The 21,744-nt window shown below is 39.0% G+C and overlaps 2 protein-coding genes across 2 annotated transcripts; both read right to left on the bottom strand.

The window, feature by feature from the left end:
* Nucleotides 1–859: 859 nt before the first annotated feature.
* Nucleotides 860–8,009, bottom strand: LOC148047154 (vomeronasal type-2 receptor 26-like). The gene is made up of 4 exons (XM_087707970.1): nt 7,656–8,009; nt 5,710–5,937; nt 3,491–3,617; nt 860–1,755 (listed from the first exon to the last, which is right to left on the bottom strand). Exons 1-4 carry the CDS (start codon nt 8,007–8,009, stop codon nt 860–862), a joined length of 1,605 nt encoding a protein of 534 aa, XP_087564096.1.
* Nucleotides 8,010–14,459: 6,450 nt separating this feature from the next.
* Nucleotides 14,460–21,242, bottom strand: LOC148047153 (vomeronasal type-2 receptor 26-like). The gene is made up of 4 exons (XM_087707969.1): nt 20,952–21,242; nt 18,723–19,541; nt 16,840–16,966; nt 14,460–16,010 (listed from the first exon to the last, which is right to left on the bottom strand). The coding sequence occupies exons 1-4, from the start codon at nt 21,240–21,242 to the stop codon at nt 15,115–15,117; spliced, it is 2,133 nt and encodes a 710-aa protein (XP_087564095.1). The 3' UTR covers nt 14,460–15,114.
* Between the last annotated feature and the right edge of the window lie 502 nt (nt 21,243–21,744).

Raw genomic sequence — 21,744 nt, 5'->3', positions numbered from 1 at the left:
CTTTAAACTTGGCACCATAACTTCATGGCCCTGCTTCTATGGTCATAAGAGTGCAAGACATGACTTTCATTGGACAGGGAATTGACATGACTGCAGCATACAAACCCAGTGTGCAAGATTTAAGGGCTCTGACAAAGTGATTTATGCAACAAGTCCCAGGACTCTATGGAATTAGTTTACCTCATGATTTCCTGGGACAGACCATTTTTCAAATTCAGCTCTAAAATGTTTAGTTCTTGCAGTAGGTCTTTTAGTAACTGTTTCCAGAATATTATAAAGTTAAACCTTGTCCTTTCATATACATATTTTGCCAATGGAGAGATCAGAAGTGGGGAGGACTGTGGGAATGTGTAACACGGCTTTTGGAGGACTCCCCCTTCAGTACATACTGTCTAGTAAAATTTGGGAAAATTTGTTATGAGTCCTGGGTTTTGATTCCACACTGGATTTTCATGTTAACTCTAGGCCTGAGAGGAATTGAGATGCCTTCGGTTCTTAATTAGAAGACCTTGCACTCTTGTATGTAGGAGGTCACCAGAAGATTCAGAGCAAGAGGAACCCTGTACATCAGTGTGTGTTTGTGTGTAGTAGGTGAGCACTCTGGGTTCTGTAGCTGGGACACCTCAGATGCCTTCAGTTAACTGACCAACATTTTGGAGAAAAAGTGAGAGAGACAGAGAGAGAGAGACAGAAAGACAAAGGTGGGGGGTGAGAGAACCCCAGTAGAGTTTTCTATAAAATTTGAATAAAAAAGGGGGAATATGTTTAAAAACTGCTGGTTTATTTCTATTTCAATGCAAAAAATTCCTCTCTCGAAAACAGTTATTTTTGTTAAAGGTACCTAAAGTTAACTACTAGTTTATTTTGACAGCAAGTGTTCTTTTGTATTCAGCTTTGGTCTTAAAAAAATAATGTAGCACTTGGGGATGAAGATGCAGCCTAGCAGGCCAGTACTTGAAGCCAATATGGAGAAGATCTGCACAGCCACCATGTACTTCCCTTTGGTGCTCAGGTAAGTGGGAACGAAGGAGATCCAGACGCTGCAGAATACCAGCATGCTGAAGGTGATGAGCTTGGCTTCATTGAAGGCCCCAGGGAGATTCCTGGCCAGGAAAGCCACTGTGAAGCAGATGAGAGCAAGGAAACCCATGTAGCCAAGGGCAAGATAAAACATGACAACAGAGCCTTGATTGCATTGGAGGATGATCTCTGCAGATTGTGAATACATGTCTGACTCAAGGAATGGGGGAGAAGTGCCCAACCATACGCTGCAGAGGACTATTTGCACAACAGAACAAAAAATGATGATGGAGTTGGCCAGGCTCTTCTTTAACCACCTCTGTACTTTATTCCCTGGTTTTGTAGCCAAGAATGCCAACACCACCATGATTGTTTTGGCTAAGACAGTCGAAATGGCAACTGAGAAGATGTTACTGAATGCTGTTTGTTGGAGAAGGCAAGTAGCAGACCGTGGTTGGCCAAGAAATAGGAAGGAGGTCAAGAAGGAAAGCAGGAGCGAGATAAGGAGAATGTAGGAGAGATCCCGATTGTTGGCTTTGACTATGGGAGTTTCTTGGAATTTAATGAAGATTCCCAAAACTAAGCTGGTTACCAAAGACAGGAACACGGCAAGTGAAGCTAGGATGATCCCTAAATTTTCTGCATAGGACAGGAAAATTTCAACCTTAGGTATACAGTCATCTTGGTTGATGTTTGGATGCTGATCTGCTGGACATTTGGTGCATTTTTCAGCATCTGTAAAAAGTAAGATTAATATCTATCATAAATAATTTCTTCTATCAAATGTATAGCTGGAGTGAAACTGGTGATGTTGGGATTGAATGGTTGTGGAGAAAGGTAGCATGCAGTAATGGTTAAGGATGTTAAGTAATAAAATGTAGAAAGATAAGTGCCAAAGGGAAATAAGAACCACTCCCACACATTCCAAGGGTGAGCTGTGTCTGTTTTTAGTGTTTGTGTTCCAGATACCATGAATCAGAGAAAAAATCTAAAGGATTCCACAGCTCTCTAAGAACCTATGAAAAGATTGTCATTTTATCATCTATACTGGACTATTTTAAACACATGAAGGAGTGGCAGAATGGACTCAAGGCCTCAATGGCCCCTTCAAGTTCTGATTCACTTAAGAAGATATTTCTCCAATAAACCCCAATGCTTGTCTTCATGTGTAACCTGGCTGTTGAGGAAGCTCCTTTCTTAAATTCTCTTTGAAAATAGCAATGACCTCCTATAGTTGAACCTAGAATTGAAGGAAGGAAGGAAGGAAGGGAGGGAGGGAGGAAGGGAGGGAGGGAGGGCAAGGGAGGGAGGGGGAGAGAGGGGAGGGGTGAAGAGGTGGGGGGGGAGGCAGTGGTGGGTTCCTACCAGTTCAGAACAGTTTGGCCAAACCGGTAATAGTTTGGTGGCCTGGGTCGCCGTAACCAGCAGCAACCCATGCCTGCCACACCCCCAAAATGGTTCTCTCAGTGCTGCCAACTTGTTTTTTGCTTCTGCGCACCAGTAGTGACTGGTGGAAACCAACTCTAGGAGGAGGAGGGGGAGGGAATGAGGAAGTAAGAAAGGAGAGAATGAAGGAATGAAGGAAGAATGGGTCTGTAGGTGGATATATTTAAAAAACCTTCAAAGTTTTAATCATGGATTTAGGACAGGACAGGGAAAAGAAGGGAAGGGAAGGGAAGAGAAGGATTAAAAGTTTTCCATTCCTCAAGAGATGCCAAGAAAAATTTGTAGAAGTTGACTAATAAAGAAGATGAAGTGCAAGGAATGCCAACCTGCACCCAATTTAAATTCCAAAATTAATTTTATAATTGATTATGTAATAAATATTAAAAGAAATTATTTTTCTTTAAACCAGGCTTTAAAATGACAATCAAAACATCCAGTCCTAAAAGGATCACAGTCTATAGTCTTCCCAAATACCAGACCTTTTACTTTGGTGTCACCCACCATCAATGGTGGAGATGGTTCCTTCTGCACAAGGTAAACAATCATAACAGCAGGTTCTTTTGGATCTTGAGTCTCTCTTTCATTGAATGTTTCATTGTAAATGATAAAGAGATGCCACATCTTTCATAATAGTCAAGCCTTATTTGTACTGTATCATTTAATATCCTATTTCAGTTTAGCCTCAATATTTTTTTTTGTATAATTCACTATGAAATAAACTTATAATTTATGAAGATTTTTTTTAAAAAAAGAAATACACTTTCATGGGTCAGGGTCAGGGGTGGTACAGACTTACCTTCCCTACTGGTTCGCAAATGTGAGCATGTGCATGCAAAGCCTTCCCTGTATGCGCTTTTGGGGGGGAAGGACCTAAATGGGATGCCATAGAAATGGGGCGAGTGGGCAGGGTCACCCTTGATTTCCACTACCGGATGGGGTGAACTGATCCAAACTGGTACAATACCACCTGGGTCAGGGTATATAGTCCTCCTGAAAGTTTGCTCTTTCTTCTGCTGTCACTCACCTTCCTTGATGGAGATGGTTCCTTCTGCACAAGGACGACAGTTGTAGCAACAGATGGGCTTCTCTTCCTGAACCACCTTCATGAACCCAGGAAGACAGCTTTCAACACACCTGGAAGGAGGCAGGGGCTGAGGAAATAGATAAAAAAAATACACAGAAAATGAAATTATGTTTATAAAACTGGCAATGGAATAAGAAGTTGGTGGTCTCCAGTGTGACTAATTAAAATCCAGCAAGTCATCTCAGCAGCAAACAGATTGAACGATATATTTCTTCTCTGTTTATCTTCACTCTTCATATTTCATACATACTACAAATTTAGACTTTAGATTTGAACATTGTATGGAGAAATGTTGGATGGAGACAAGAGACAAAAGACATTTCACTTCCCATCCAAGAAGCTTCTTCAGTGCTGACTGGATGGTGGAGAATGGAAGGATATATATTCCTTGCAGGCAGCTGGTCATTTGCATTCTTTTAGGGAGTCATTGAGGCCACTTGGAGGTTTGTCTGTGTCCTCAGTGTCACCTGAGCAGTGCAAATGATTGTGGAGCCTTCTTGGAACTGTTGAAAGGACTATGCTGTGGAGCTGTGCTTTTTTCAGGATGTTTTCTGCCCAGTGTCCCTTCATTGTTGAATGCAGGCACAGGCTCCTGGGGATGAGTCTGTGTTGTGTGCATCTCAAACTGAAGAGCAAATGGTTCCTGTAGTCTGCATTTTTTCTAGAAATCCAGTCATACTCCCGCACCCTTTGAAGTGTGTTCATTCCAAACTGCATTGCTAAATGTCTATGGAAATTCTCAGTCATCCAGGTCATGGTTGTTCCAAAGGTGCTTTTTCAAGAGGCAATGACCTGGTGTCTGCAAGAAATATAAATCTTTCCATTCTCCACCAACCTGTCAGAGCTGAAAAAACTTCTTGGATAGGAAGCAAAGGAAAAACAAAGAAAGTCCACTTGCCCCTTGAAAAAAGCATCTTTGGGACAACCATGACCTGGATGACTGAAAATCTCCATGGAAACAATGGATTCTTTGCTTCGGCTAAGAGAATTATGTTATCTGCATGACTTGCTCAATCAATTTCTATTTCAGTGTTCCAAATATCATACAGAATTAAATCAGAGAATTTAAATAATTAAATTAAATTAAATAATGGGTGTTAATCTTTTTGGGGCACTGAGGACAAGAGGAACTGATGTAATCATTATTTAATACTATATGATACTGGCTATGTATAGTATACATGTGATTGTATGTTATGAAAATGGAAATAAAAATATGTTTTAAAAAAAAGAATTAAATCAGAGTCCAAGGCAAAACGATTCTTAAAGTTCCAATTTAATAAATCAGACATCTTAGCACATCTGTGTAATCCCAATTGTGGAAATTCCATCAGATCCCACCCAGTTAAAAGTTCATGATCTTGTCCCCACACCCACAATCCATCACAGGGTCCAATCTTCTTCTTCCATGCTGGCATCTATACCCAGCTGCTTCCAGTCAGGTATAAAAGTGCGGAGACAAAAGATGACCTTGGTCTTCTAGAAAAGAATTACAACAATACATTCCACAATCCTACTCCCTTCTATCCCCCCTCCCAACTACTACACTAATGAAACAACATAATGAAATAAGAGAAAGTGTGGCAGGCCAAAATTCTAAAAGGAATATAATTGCAGGCCTGACATTCTATTTCCTCAGACTCAACAAATAGTTCACATGAAAATTGAAAGTGGCATTTTTAATGGCCACCTCAATAGTCGATAAAAACCTCTGTAAGTTTTGTTGTTGAGAATCAGTTGAAATGAAAACTAAAAGACTAAAACTAAAAGGTGGGATTGAAAATTTTTAGCAATCAGTTCTCTGCCCAGTTGTTGGATGGGCGTGGCCATGGGCCCATTTCTGGAATTCTGGAACTCCCACTAGACTCATTTGTCACACACACCCAGAGCCTTCGTTTATTTACCTGGCATGATAACTGGGCCATGTGGAGATTCCGGGGAGGGGAGGGGAGGGGAGGGGTGGGGTGGGCAGGGCCAGCCAGTCCTTGCAAAAACCTTCAGTGAACCAGATGCAAAATTAGCATCCAGTTCGCCCGAACCAATGCAAACAAGCTGAATCTCACCACTGGACACATCCTCCCCAAAGAATTTCAATCCAGTCTCAGTAGAATTTTTTTAAAAAATCTGCCTTCAGTAGAATAAAAAAAAATGATCCCCACCTTATTCAGCATTTCTATCTGTGCAGTACTCTTCTGGTCAAGGGTAAATTGCAAAATATGGGATGCCCCTTTTTCTAAACTCCCAAATTTCATCCTCTTGACAGATCTATTAGAGAAAATGATCCAGTTCACAATGTCCAGATCAGCAGTGAGATCTCCTTTCTGATCGAAATATACCCCATCTATGGAATTATTGTGAAACTCAGAACTTTGAAGGAAGGAGTGAAGCTGGAAAAGAAGAATTAGAAATGAATTTAAACATTCTTTGAACTGACCCTTTGTCTGTACTAGGAGAGTTATGGACCTTTCTACCTCTCTGTTCAAAAACAAAATTCTGTTTTGAGTTTCCAACTGGGAGGGCAGACTATTAATAGGCATAGGAATAATAGGTGCTAACATAATGTTTAAATATATAAGGAAAAGGTTCTCCCACACATGTGTGCTACTCATTTCTGGCTCTAGGGGGCAGTGCTCATCTCCGTTCCTAAGCTGAAGAGCCAGGGCTGTCCGAAGACTTCTTCATGGTCATGTGGCCAGCATGACGAAACACCGAAGATATACGGAGTGCTGTTACCTTCCCACGAAAGGTGGTCCCTATTTTTTTTCTTGCATTTTTACGTACTTTCAAACTGCTGGGTTGGCAAAAGCTGAGACAAGTAACAGGAGCTCACTCCCTTACACAGCGCTGGGGATTAAAACTACTGAACTGCCGATCTTTTGATCGACATGCTCAGCATCTTAGCCACTGAGCAAACACTTCCCCAGTTTAAATATATAGATTAGAACAATGATTTATAAATAACAGAAGTTTCAACATCTGGTCCTGGTCCTGTTCCCAATGCTACATCATAATAATTCTAATATATAACCACTCTAAAGGGAAACAACTAATTCTTATGCATCATAGTTTGTCCACTTGTTCTCTGTATCCAAAAAGAAAAAAAATGCCACCAATAAAACTTTTTGGATAGAAAAGAAATACCTGCCAAGCCTTCAGTCTCTGAGGTTCTGTCTTCATGCCTCTATTTCTTACTGATCTTTTGGATGCAGATATGTAAGCTGAATTTAAGGCCCTACCCACAGCCCAGATAGTGTTGTAAATGAGGTAGCTGTCCAGGGTCAGGATCCGATCAATCTCCTCTTCCCTCAGAGGCACTAGATCTTCTCTCTGTTTGCACCGTCTCCAGACTTTTATTGAAAAAACATCCTTAGTGGATGAACATGCAAAGATGTTCTTCCAAAAATTATATATAGAGTTGAGAAAGAGAGTAAGAGCATCATAGTTTGCCCATTTCCTTTTCTGTGTCAAAAAGGAAAAAATGGCACCAAAGTACTTAAAAGAAAGGTTAGCAAGCATTAAATTAAAAGTGAGGTCCCAGTGAGCCGTGGTGATCCAGACCTTTTCTAAAAAATATGGTTGAATACCTTGAAGTACTACTTCTACAATCAGCATTCCAATCCAGAATGAGCTGGTCTCTGAACTGTAAACAAAGACATTGACTTTTCTCCACTTGTAATATTGTTCAAATGTTAAAACTATCTCATGCACACTTAGTGGTACGCTTTGATATATAACTGTGCAAATGCCATTCCTTAACATTAAAGAAGACATTGTCCTCATGAACCTCTCCCCCTGGTCAGTTTCTGAAGCGAGAAGGCCAACCAAGGTCCACTTGAAATGAAGGAGCAGTTTGATCATGCCTGGGTACTGGACTCCTTCAGCAGGGAGCATCGGGTAGAAGAAAGGAAAATGAGTTTTATCCCTTAGAATCTGGGAAGAAAAACTGTAACTGATCTGAAAGGAATGGAAGACGATGGTGTTTTAAATAGAACAAGTGAAATGCAAGTTCTATCATTTACATAAGAAAACTCTGTTTTTCATTTGCAGCAGAGGACCTCTCATTCAAAGTTACATGATTGAGAACTGTCTTCTGAGAAAGACACACCTGAGGGATTTTGTAGGTTCCCAACAAAGTTGAAATCTGGATGGAGACTCCAGTCTCAACTGTTTCCAGAACAGCCACTGTGTTTCTCTGCCTTCCACACCTGTAGTTGGGCACATTGGCCTCCCCATCTGAAAGCAGGTCCAATAAAGGATCTGAAGTCATTTCTATCTTGAAGAAATTTTCATAGATGTTATAGCCGAGGGTGATGTTGTGTAAGAAATCAGCATTCTGGTTGATATCCTTGGTAGCAAACACAAAGGGCAAAAATTTCCAAAAATATTCATATCCCTTTCTGCAGATATGAACATATAGACGAAAATAACATTTCACTTTTCTACCACAAAGATCAATCATAATTATTCTTACAAAAATGTTTGCAACATTCCAAGTTGATTCCACAGAAAAAGAATTTTTTTAAAAATTGCATCTTACAGTATTTCAAAGATGCACTAAAAGTTGGTTTCACTTACATAACTTTAAGTTCATGAGTCAATTTCAAGCATTTTATCCCATATTTCAAAGAAATATTTTAATAAAGATAGCTACACATAGCTTCCATATTTCAATGCAACTCTTAAGATTTTTTAAAATGATATTACATTTTAAGAGGCTGAATGGCTAAAATAAAGTAATTATTATCTCTCCAAATGAGAGGCAGTTGCAAATTCCATGAATACATAGGTTCTTCCCTGGGACTCTTTCATCCCAGCAGTAAATTTTGGTGTGGAAAAACAACATTTATCTAAACAAGCTGCAGCAGCACAGTGGTTAGAATGCAGTACTGTAGGCTACTTCTGATGACTGCTGGCTGCCTGCAATTTGGCAGTTCAAATATCACAGAGCCCAAGGTTGACTCAACCTTCCATCCTTCCAAGGTCAGTAAAATGTGGACCCAGATTGTTGGGGGCAATAGGTTGACTTGGTAAACTGTTTAGAAAGGGCTGCAAAGCACTGTGAAGTGGCATATAAGTCTAAGTACTATTTCTATTTCTATTGAGTCTGTCAACTGCACCTCTATAACTGTCTGGTTTGGTTTTACAACCCAACAAGACAGACACAGACTTCAGAAATAATCAGAACTGCAGTAAAAAACAATTACTGCCAACCTGCCTTCCATTGAGGACCTATACACTGCACAAGTCAAAAAGAGGGCTGTGAAAATATTTATAGACCCCTCGAATCCTGGACATAATTTTTTTTCAATTCCTACTTTCAAAATGATGCTGTAGAGCACTGCACACCAAGACAACTTGACACAAGAACAGTTTTTTTTCCCAAATGCCATCACTGTGCTAAACAAATTCACTAAGGCTGCATTACTATCACTATTAGTCTTCTCATCGTTCCTATCACCCATCTCCTCCCACTTATGACTGCAGGATTGTAACTTTGTTACAATTGTATCCTTATGATTTGTATTGATATTGATTGTTTCCTGATTGCCTATTTGTATCCTATGACTATCATTAAGTGTTCTACCTTATGATTCTTGATGAATGTATCTTTTCTTGTTATGTACACTGAGAGCATATGCACCAAAGACAAATTCCTTGTGTGTCCAATCACACTTGGCTAATAAAGAATTCTATTCTATTCTATTGCTAATCCCACATTGAAGACAGAAAGCATAGCATTCACTATGCTTAGAGATGCATCTCCCAGAGACCACATCAGCTCAGGGATGAATGAAAGAGCAGCTTGCATTGTTAGAGATCTGGTATTGTAGACATTCATTGGAAATGGAGTGGCTCTAACGCAGTGCAGAAAGATGGACTTACTCAATGAATTTTGTTGAAGGACTTCTGTTGAAGGTCAATAATTGAAACCTAACATCCATTGCAGAGACTATGCCACTAATAAAATAATCTCCGGGCTTGTAAAGATTTTGTGTGTCCACTTCACCCTGTTGTAGAGTCAGGAGGCATTTGGCTTTGGGTATCCCACAGGCCCCCTGTGGCCACAGAAGCAGCACAAGTAGAATTAGCAGCAACATGACTTGTACTCCTGACTGAGCCTTCTATGTTGCATCTACTTTTTGAACAAAGAATGAGAAGAAGAGGTGGAAAAATCCAAAACCTCTTGTAAGACAAAAGCTTCAGATCAAGACGGGGACCAACTAATGGAAATACACACAGCCTCTGCTTGTCCTGAAACCACACCCAGATTCTATGTCTGTCTCTTGAGCCATTTATCTTTGAAGCATTTCTGAGATAGACTCCACCCAACAATGCTTTTGAGTCTGATATCAACATTTTTGATATGTTGGTGTTAATGTTTTTGTGAGTTTTACAATACATCTTTAGGGATTTAAGATAAAGTCAACAAATGAATTACTATGATTTAGATAATGGCAAGGAGTTCGCCTCTCTGAACTCTGAACAAGTCAAAAGACAGGTGCCCAAAGGGAGAACTTGCAATATGTGACTCCAAATTCTGAAGATGGGCCAGTGAGGGAGAACAGAGAGTTTGGCCCCAAATCTTTAGAAAATCTAGGATAAGTAGAGCCTTTTTCGAATGGCCACAAAGAGTAACATTTATTTATGTATTTTATTTATTCACTAGCTGACAACCCTGTTTTGTCCAGATATTTATTTATAGGGGAAAAATGTCCAGACCAAATGTAATTTCTAATGTTGGATTTTCCCCATTACCAGACAGAACTCCCTTGTGGAGTACTGAGAAGCTGTTACCATGGCAATTCTACTGCTCTGTACAGTAGAAGCCATTTTACAGCAGTACAGTAGAAGCCATTTGAAGGCACAACAGGCTGTATACAGTTACAAGAAAAAGTATGTGAACCCCTTGAGATTATGTGGAGTTTTGCATGAATTGGTCATAAAATGTGCTCTGAACTTCATCTAAGTCAAAACAATAGAAAAACAAAGTCTGCTGCAAATAATACTACACAAACATTAGATGTTGCCATGGTTTAATTGAACATAACATGTAAACATTCACAGTGCGGGGAGGAAAAAGTATGTGAGCCCCTAGCCTAATTACCTCTCCAAGAGCTAATTGGACCCAGGAGTGAGCCAACCTTGACTCCAATCAGTGTGATGATATTGGATGTGTTGCTGACACCCCTGTTTTGGGTTTACAAGAAACACTGTGGAAGGAAAGGTATCTCCATCTTGGAGGACAGCTTTCATATCCTTGATACCTAAAGAAGATCAAGATTTTAGTCAACCAAAAAAGTATAGACCTATATCACTACTCAATATAGATTATAAAATTTTTACTAAAATATTAGCGAATAGCTTAATGTTGGTTACTCAGCAACTGATTCATAATGATCAAACCGGTTTTATACAAGGGATACAAATGAGAAGTAATATAAGACAAATTGTTAATATACTGGAATATTTGGGAAAGAATAACCAAATCCTCACAGCGCTTATATTTCTAGATGCCGAGAAAGCCTTTGATCGAGTGAATTGACAATTTCTAATGAAAACAATGCAAAAGATGCAAATGGAGAGTATTTTCTACAATCAATCAAAGCAATATATCAGGAACAAACAGCACAAATTATAGTCAATGGAAGCTTAACAGAACCATTTAAAATCGAGAAAGGTACAAGACAGCGTTGCCCCCTATCACCATTATTGTTTATTATAACCCTGGAATTATTGTTGAATAAAATATGGGGATCAGATGATTTACAGGGAATCAAGATTAGGCATCAAGAATATAGACTACGTGCATTTGCGGACGACTTGGTTATAACTTTAATCCAACTAGAGAAATCTATCAAGGTTTTAATGAATATGATTAATCAATATGGCCAAGTATCTGGGTTTAAAATAAATCTAGGAAAAACAAAGATGCTAGTTAAAAATATGAACACTAATCAAAGGGAAGACTTAGAAAAAATAACAGGATGTGAAATAGTTAAAAAGGTTAAATATCTAGGAGTTTACATCTCAACCTCAAACGGGAAACTATATAAGTATAATTATGAGCCACTATGGCATAGTATACAGGCAAAGATGAAAAATTGGGAAAAATTACAATTATCTTTATTGGGAAGAATAGCAGCAGTGAAAATGAATGTCTTGCCTAAGTTCCTATTTCTTTTTCAAATGATACCAATACTTTAAAAAGATGCAAATTTGCTTGAATGGCAGAAGGGTATTAACAAATTTGTATGAACAGGGAAAAAGCCGAGAATAAAACTTAAAATAATGCAAGATGTACGTGAGAGAGGAGGCTTGAAATGCCAAATTTGAAACTATACTATGAAGCAGTAGTTTTATCAATAATCAGTGACTGGATCAATTCAACAGAGGATAGAATACTTAACATCGAAGGGCATAATTTGGTATACGGTTGGCATGCTTATCTGATATATGACAAGAAGGTGGATAAGAATTTTAAAAGTCATATTTTAAGGAATGCTCTATTGCGTGTCTGGAAAAAATATCAACATAAACTAAACGATAAGATACCTATGTGGGCAATTCCCAGACATGCAATAGAGAACATAAGTATAGCACAAAAACAGGATGTAACTACATACAGACAGTTTCTTACTATAGAAAGAGGTGTATTACAGCTAAAACCCTTGAATGTACTAAAAGAGGAAAAGGTAATCCAAACATGGTTTCAGTATGGACAGTTACAGGCCATATGGAAAAAAGATCAGAAAATTGGTATTACGCAAAATGAGGACAATCTACTAAAACAAATTAGGGATCAAAGTCAAATGCATATAAAAAGGTTATATAATGTATTAATAGAAATGGATTCTGAAACAGAATTAGTTAAAGACTGTATGATAAAGTGGGCACAAAATTTTGAAGAACCAATAATGCTGGATACATGGGAAAAGATATGGGTAAGAAATATAAAATTCATGTAAGCCCAAAATCTGAGAGAGAACTTTTATAAGATGTTTTATAGATGGCATTTAGATCCTAAAAAACTGGCTTCCATGTATCCAAATTTACAACCTAAATGCTGGAGATGTGATTATGCTGATGCTACATATTACCATATATGGTGGACTTGTAAAAAGGTTAAAGCATTCTGGATAAAAATATGGTGGATTATGCAAAATATTTTTAAAAAGAGGATAAAGTTTACCCCTCAGTTATTCTTGTTAGGTATAACTATTGATTGTACTGTTATAGAGACTAACTTGATTTTGTACCTAACAATGGCAGCAAGACTGTTGGTGGCGCAATTACTGGAAGAAGGAAGATTTGCCTACTATTCAAGAATGGACATTAAAAGTAACAAACTTAGCAGAGATGGCTGAAATATCAGCATATCTTAAGGATCACTCAGATGAGAAATATAAACTGGAGTGGAGAAGATGGATTGACTATATTCAAAATAAATACGAGACTAAGAAATTCCAGATAGTTTATGACTGAAAAAGCGAGGAATGATATAATCTGTTTAGAGTTAGCCTAATAAAAGAGGAATTAAAGCACAAATGAAAGATGATACTAACTTTCTTTTAGTTTATTTTAGAATATGATTGTTAAAGATTTATACCCTGTATTTGCTCTAGGAAGTCGGTGGGGAAGGTTGGGGGGGGTTGGATTAGGGTGGGAAGGGTGGGGGAGGGGAGGTAAATATTTGTAAAAGCTTTTTTAAAATTTTCAGTTAAAAAAAGAAGAAGAAGCACTCTCTGATGTGAACCATGCCTCGCAGAAAAGAGCTCTCAGAAGACCTACGATCAAGAATTGTTGACTTGCATGAAGCTGGAAAGGGTTACAAAAGTATCTCCAAAAGTCTTGATGGTCATGTGTCCATGTTAAGACAGACTGTTTACAAATGGAGAAAGTTTAGCACTGTTGCTACTCTCCCTAGGCGTGGTCGTACTGTAAAAATGACTGCAAGAGCACAGTGCAGAATGCTTCATGAGGTAAAGAAGAATCCTAGAGTGTCAGCTAAAGATGTACCAAAATCTCTGGCACATGATAACATTTTTGTTGACACATCTACATTAAGGAAAACATTCAACAAGAATGGAGTACATGGGAGGACACTTCGGAGGAAGCCATTGCTGTCCAAGAAAAATATTGCAGCACGTTTGAAGTTTGCAAAAGAGCACCTGGATGTTCCACAGCACTACTGGCAAAATATACTGTGGACAGATGAAACCAAAATTGAGTTGTTTGGGAAAAACACACAACACTATGTGTGGAGAAAAAAAGCACAGCACACCAACATCAAAACCTCATCCCCACTGTAAAACATGGCGGAGGGAGCATCATGGTTTGGGGCTGCTTTGCTGCCTCAGGGCCTGGACAGATTGTTGTCATTGATGGGAAAATGAATTCCAGGGTTTTTCAAGACATTTTGCAGGAAAACGTACGACCCTCTGTCTGCCAACTGAAGCTCCGCAGAGGATGGGTGATGCAACAGGACAATGACCCAAAGCATACAAGTAATTCAACAAAAAAATGGCTTCAACAGCACAGAATCTGACTTCTGGAGTGGCCCAGTCAGAGTCCTGACGTCAACCCAATTGAAATGCTGTGGCATGACCTTTAGAGAGCGATTCACACCAGACATTCCAAGAATATTGCTACACTGAAACAGTTTTGTGAAGAGGAGTGGTCCAAAATTACTCTAGATCGTTGTGCAGGTCTGATCTGCAACTACAGGAAACTTTTGGTTGAGGTTATTGCTGCCAAAGAAGGGTCAACCAGTTATTGAATCCAACGGTTCACATACTTTTTCCTCCCTGCACTGTGAATGTTTACATGGCATGTTCAATTAAACCATGGCAACATCTAATGTTTGTGGAGTATTATTTTCAGCAGATTGTGTTTTTCTATTGTTGTGACTTAGATGAAGTTCAGAGCACATTTTATGACCATTTCATGCAAAACTCCATGTCATCCCAAGGGGTTCACATACTTTTTCTTGCAACTGTAGTAACAGAACACACACACCGAGGGGTGATAGGGATGTTTATCCTCACAGTATTTGTTTCCAGAGGGTAAGTCATCTGTGTACAAAGTTTGGTTGAAATTGCTCAAGATGTTCCAGAGTTATGCTCAAACACACATACACACATACACATATCACAGAGCCAAATATATATATATGAAAAATGCTAGTCTTTCAAACTTAGAAAGTTGTGAATAGCCTACAAGCTTAGATTATGTTGCAATGATTAAAATGAAACGTAGTCAGCTTTATTCAAATATATATTTACAAATAATATCTTTCCTACATGATTTATAACTAAACAAATATCATTTTGGCTTTTTAATTGCTTTGTTTTTTCGTTTCCCTTTCCTTTTTTATATTATTCATATATATAGTTTTGACTTAAAAACAAAACAGAAAATATTCATTACAAATGATAGTCCATTACATTTATCTATAACTATGATTGTTACCAAGACAATATAGTTGGTTTGATTTATCGATTACTGTACTTTGCAATTACTAAATAGAGAATAGAAAAAAAGGTATCTGTAAAGTTATTTATATTTCATTTCAACATCATTTGTTCTTTTGTATTTAAATCTGGTCTGAGCACAATGATGTAGCACTTGGGGATAAAGATGCAAGCCAGCAGGCCAGCACTTGAAGCCAAGATGGAGAAGATCTGTACAGCCACCATATACTTCCCCTTGGTGCTTAGATAAGCAGGCACAAAGGACACCCAAACACTGCAAAAGACCAGCATGCTGAAGGTGATCAACTTGGCTTCATTAAAAGCTCCAGGTAGATTCCTGGCCAGGAAAGCTACTGTGAAGCAGACAATGGCCAGAAAGCCCATGTACCCAAGGGCAGAGTAGAACATGGTGACACTGCCTTCATTGCACTGTATGATGACCTCTCTAGGTTGGGAGTGCATGTCAGTGTCAGGAAATGGAGGAAAGATGCTCAACCAGATGGTGCAGATGACAACTTGGAGACCAGAGCAAGAAAGGATGATGGTATTAGCAAAGCTCTTCCTCAGCCATTTCTGCATCTTATTCCCTGGTTTTGTGGCCAAGAAAGCAAATACCACTGTGATTGTTTTGGCCAAAATTGAAGAAATGGCTATTGAGAAGATGACACTGAAAGCTGTTTGTCGGAGGAGGCAGGTCACTCTCTGTGGATGGCCAATAAAGAAGAAAGTGGTCAATATGGAAAACATGAGGGAGACCAGAAGGATGTAGGAGAGGTCCCGGTTGTTGGCTTTGACAATTGGTGTTTCCAGGAATTTAATGAAGATTCCTAAAACAAAGCCTGTGATTAAAGAGAGGAACAGGGCAATGGAAGTCAGGATAATCCCCAGATTTTCCTTATAAGAAAGATAGTTTATAATTTTGGCAATACAGAGAACCCGATTGTTGTTTGGATGTTGATCTTCTGAACATTTGGTACATTGTTCTGCATCTGAAAACGAACAAGAGTTGAATCTACCATAAAACATGTCCTTCAATGAAATACATTTTGTAGGTGAAACTATGGTTGGTGTGAATAACTTGGGTGGATAAAGTTAGTATGTTTCTTTATTTTCATCCCCACACTTTCCTGAAGCTTGTGGAGGGTGAAAACAGCCTCCCTGACCCTCAGGAAGGCCGAAGATCAGCTGGCTGACATGTGCATATGTGCTGGAGCTGACAGCTCTCATGCCAGCAGATATGGCTCCGCATGCCATACATTCGCCATCACGAATATTGAGTGATGATCTCAAAAGTCATACCTGCATTTTGCTTATCTAGGGCTCAGCATTCTAGTCTGTCAAGGACCTTTTGGATCTTGAGCCTCTCTTTCACTGAATGTTTCATTGTAAATGATAAAGAACAAGAGATGCCTCATCTTTCATAATAGTCAAGGCTTATTTGTACTGTATCATTTAATATCTTATTTCAGTTTAGCCTCAAGATTTTTTTTGTATAATTCACTATGAAATAAATTTATAATTTATGAAGATTTTTTTAAAAAAAAGAAATACACTTTCATGGGTCAGGGTCAGGGGTGGTACAGATTTACCTTCCCTACTGGTTCGCAAATGTGAGCATGTGCATGCAAAGCCTTCCCTGCATTTGCTTTTGGGGAAAAAAGGATCTAAATGGGATGCCATAGAACCGGGGCAAGTGGGCAGGGTTACCCTTGATTTCCGCTACCAGTTCGGGTGAACCGATCCAAACTGGTACAATACCACCTGGGTCAGGGTATATAGTCCTCCTGAAAGTTTGCTCTTTCTTCTGCTGTCCCCCACCTTCCTTAGTGGAGATGGTTCCTTCTGCACAAGAACGACAGTTGTAGCAACAGATGGGCTTCTCTTCCTGAGCCACCTTCATGAATCCCTGAGGACAGCTTTCCACACACCTGGAAGGAGGCAGGGGCTGGGCAAAGAGAAGAGAAGTACACTGAAAAATGAGCTTATTTAGGAAAAAATAGCAAAAGGAGAAGGGTTTGGGACTCCCCAGGCTCAGCTTTGCTAAATTTGAAGCCTTTGAACAACCATGAATTCATCAAACCTCTTGTTGTTTTCTTTTTTCCTTCTCTTGTCATTTTTTTCCCACAGTACAAATTTACTTTAAATTCTCAATTTGCATACTCGAGGGACATTTGGATGTATTCTCTGTCTTGGTAAAATGAATCATGCTACCTCATGATTTAATTCATAGATAAATAATTAACTGGAATAATTAATAGTTATATAATGATCTAATGTTGGTTCGATTTGAATATCAGGAAAAGATTCCCTCACCTGGAATATGTTTATTTAATATAGCATATATAGTATATATATTTACTGTGTATATACTGTGTGCATGTATTGTATGTATATGGGGTGGGTTCCTGCCAGTTTTAACCTCTTCTATAGAAGAGATTCCACAAATCTGCAGTGCCATTTAGAACTGGTTCCAGCTTCCTCTCCACGCCCGTCCGCACATCATCAAGATGAAGGGCGAGAGGAGGAATTCTGGGAGTTGAAGTCCACAAGTCTTAAAGCTGTCAAGTTTGAACACCCCTGGGGTTTTTTTTCCTAAAGGGTTAGTTAGGGGTGCAAGGATCTTGTAACTTGACAGCTTTAAGACTTGCACACTTCAATGCCAGAGTTCCTGAGCCAACATGACTGGAGGAGGAATTCTGGGAGTTGAAGTCCACAAGTCTTAAAGCTGTCAAGTTTGAACACCCCTGGGTTGTTTTTTTCTAAAGCGTTAGAGGTACAAGGGTCTTGTAACTTGACAGCTTTAAGACTTGTGTGCTTCAAATGCCAGACTTTCTGAGCCAACATTTGGGTTGTTAAGCAAGAGCGTTGTTAAGTGAGTTTCAGCACATTTTACAAATTGGCCATGCCCAACCAGTCACATGGCCAGCAAGCCACTCCCACAAAGCAGACCACACCTACAGAAGAGGTTCTAAAAAAATTTGGAACCCACCACTGGTATGTATGTATGTATGTATGTATGTATGTATGTATGTATGTATGTATAGGAAACCAATTTCTGTCTCTGCCCCAACAGTAAGACTCTTAGTAAGACTTTTAGAAAGAGCCGAATGAAGTATTTTCCCCCACCTTCTTCAACAGTTCCATCTTTGCAAGAGCAGTTTCCCTGATTGTGAGCTTCACATCCAAGAATCCCGGTCTTTCTAGAGCCCCAAATGTCAATCTGCTGACAGACTTATTGGCTAATATAATCCAGTTTATAATGGCAAGGTCTGCTACCAGCTCTCCTTTCTCATTCAAATACACCCCATTAATGCAATTATTATAAAACTGAGAAGTCCGAAGGAAAGAATGAAGCTGGAATAGAAGAGAAAATGAGTGATGTTTAACAATACTGATTTTGAAAGGAAGTGCAAGTTTCTTGGGACATTTTACATAGTTTTTATTCTGTGTTCCTCAGTATATTTCCTTCATTCCAGTTCAAATGTAAGATCCTTATTGTAGAGATTTCTATGCTCTTTGTAAACATCACACACAGACAATATTTTTTGTTAGACTGTGTTGGCCACCGTAGTATTCTTGCTTGTAAAAAAAAAAGTGCAAGGAAAAAAATGGAAAAAATATATTTACCAAGAAGGTGTTAAGAAAGAACATATTGCAAAAGAAATGAGCTGAGTGAAACAGATGCAGTAGAAACAAAATACCTGCCATGATTTCAACATTGGAGTTTTCAGCTTTTTGCCATCTTTGAATATTGCACCCCGGGATCTGGATCTGGATAAATAAGCTTTATTCAAGGCCCGTGCGACAGCCCAAATAGTGTTGTAAATGAAATAGTTATCCATAGTCAGGATCTGTTCAATCTCCTCTTCCCTCATAGCCTCCAGTCCTTCTTTCTGTCGACACCGTTGAAAGTCTTTTACCGAAAAGGCATCCTTGGTGTAGGAACACAGGAAGGAGTTCCTTGCGAAGCGTCTTGCAGAAAAATACAACTTCCAAAATGTACGAGAGTCTAGCAGTTTAATGTTGCTGATCAAAAAGGAAAAAGTGCTATGGATGTCCTGAAGAGGAAAGTCCTCTTCCATCAAATAAATAGTGAAATCCCAGCGGATTGTGGTGATCAGGACTTTTCCTCTAGGAGATTCAGTAAAGGAGTCATAGATCATAATTAAAATATCAAACCCTGTTTTGATTGAAGTATAGTCTGCATTAAAAATAAAGATGTTCACTTTGGTCAAATTGTGGAACGACCCAAAATTTAAAATCAGATCCCGAAAGGATCTGGGAAAGGTTTGCCGTAAAACTGGACAAATGCCATTCCTTATCAGCATGGCAGTCAATGTCCTCATGAAACTTTCTCCATTCTCAGTGTCTGGAGCAATCAGACCAACCAAGGCCCACCTGAAATGGAGAAGCAGCTTGACTATCCCTGGGTATAGGATTCCTTCGGCAGGGAGCACTGAGTAGAAGAAAGGAAACTGAGTGTTGTCACTCAAACTCTGGGAAAAATAACTGTAACTGATCTGAAAAGGACAAAAAGAGAGGTGCTATTTTATTTGAGACCCATAAATCTAAACATCTGCTCCTAATGAAGGAATTATTCTACTCCCTGCAATGAAGACATTTTTGTAGGGCCATCTCTGTTCATTATGGTCTTTCATTGCTGCTCTACTCACTTCAGTGGATAGTTTTGTTCTTATATACAGCCAACAGAGATACACAGTATGGAAATTTGCCAGGAAGGAGATGTGTCTGCTATGATTCTCCTCTCCCACTAAATAGAACCTTTTATTAAATAGGATGGGATGGGATAGGATGGGATAGCATGATAGCAGTGTTCCAATATCTCAGGGGTTGCCACAAAGAAGATGGAGCCAAACTATTTTCCAAGGCACCTGAGGGTAGAACAAGGAGCAACGGGTGGAAACTAATCAAGGAGAGAAGCAACTTAGCAATAGCAATAGCAGTTAGACTTATATACCACTTCATAGGGCTTTCAGCCCTCTCTAAGCGGTTTACAGAGTCAGCATATCGCCCTCACAGTCTGGGTCCTCATTTCACCCACCTCAGAAGGATGGAAGGCTGAGTCAACCTTGAGCCGGTGAGATTAGAACTGCTAAACTGCAGATAACAGTCAGCTGAAGTGGCCTGCAGTACTGCACCCTAACCACTGCGCCACCTCGGCAAGGGGGTGGAGTAGAAGACCTCCAAGGTCCCTTCCAACTCTGCTATTGTATTGTATTGTATTGGGATGGAATAGAACAGAGCAGAACAGAACAGAACAGAATAACAGAGTTGGAAGGGACTAGAAGACCTTGGAGGTCTTCTAGTCCAACCCCCTGCTTAGGCAGGAAACCCTATACCATTTCAGACAAATGGTTGTCCAATCTCTTCTTAAAAACTTCCAATGTTGGAGCATTCACAACTTCTGGAGACAAGTTGTTCCACTGATTAATTGTTCTAACGATCAGGAAATTTCTCCTTAGTTCTAAGTTGCTTATCAGTGTGTTAATTGTATCAACTCCTAACCTCAATCACACTTGGCCAATAAAGAATTCTATTCTATTCTATTCTATTTTCTCCTTGATTAGTTTCCACCCGTTGCTTCTTCCTCCTGCCCTCAGGTGCTTCAGAGATTAGCTTGACTCCCTCTTTTTTGTGGCAGCCCCTGAGATATTGGAACACTGCTACAATATCATCTCTAGTTCTTCTTTTCATCAAACTAGACATACCCCATTCCAGCAACCGTTCTCTATATGTTTTAGCCTTCAGTCACTTAATCATCTTTGTTCCTCTTCTCGGCACTCTAATAATAATAATAATTAATTAACTAATCCTTAATTTATATAATTCTGGTGATAAATCTTTGCTCTTCATTTATAGCAGAGGATAGTTGAAAGTTGACTAAAATTTTCTTCTCAGCAAAGACACACCTGTGGTATTTTGTAGGTGCCCAACATGGTTGAAATCTGGTTGGAGATGCCAGTCTCAGTCCCTTCAAGAACGGCCACTGTGTTTCTTTGCTTTCCACAGCTGTAGTTGGGGACATTGGCCTCCCCATCTGAAAGCAGGTCTAGCAAAATCTCTGAAGTCATTGGGGCACTGAAATAATTTTCATAGATATTGTAACCCAGGGTGACATTGGATGAAATTTTGGGATTCTGGTTGATGTCTTGGATAGCAAAGAAGAAGGATAACATTTTTGAATATTCTGAATCTGTCATCCTGAAAGTGTGAATGTATTAGAACATAATTCAATATATTAGTACCCATCATCCAATTTACAAACTTTTTAACAATATTTTCAATCCAGCTTGGCTGGAAGTTTTGGGGGTGTTTCATTATATATATGGATGGATATTTTTTTCAAATCTCCAAACAAAGAACTGATGTATTTGATGAGAACTCTTGGATACTATCAATATGTATTTTATTTTTAAAAAAAATTGAATGCATCTTATGTCTGAGTGAATTTAGTTGTTATTAGCTTTAACTTATTCTTTTTTAAATTGGTATTTATTAATAAAGTTTGCATAAAATTAAATGCTAACCAGAAGAAGAAAGAGACAGAAACAAAGAGAGAAAGAAAAAAGTGCAAGAAATGAGCGAGTGAAAAGAAATAAACCCTAATGTTTAGCATCCTTTAGCCATCACTCTGCTAAACAAATAATTACCTCACCACTCTCAAACCATTCACTAAGGCTGCATTACTATTAGTCTTCTCAT

Source organism: Thamnophis sirtalis, unplaced genomic scaffold, assembly GCF_051295495.1.
Source record: "Thamnophis sirtalis isolate CommonGarterSnake01/CBP01778 unplaced genomic scaffold, rThaSir2_p1.2 scaffold_3, whole genome shotgun sequence".
Classification (NCBI taxonomy): Eukaryota; Metazoa; Chordata; class Lepidosauria; order Squamata; family Natricidae; genus Thamnophis; species Thamnophis sirtalis.
Note: the sequence above shows the minus strand (reverse complement) of the source record. Positions and strands in the feature narration are given on the sequence as shown.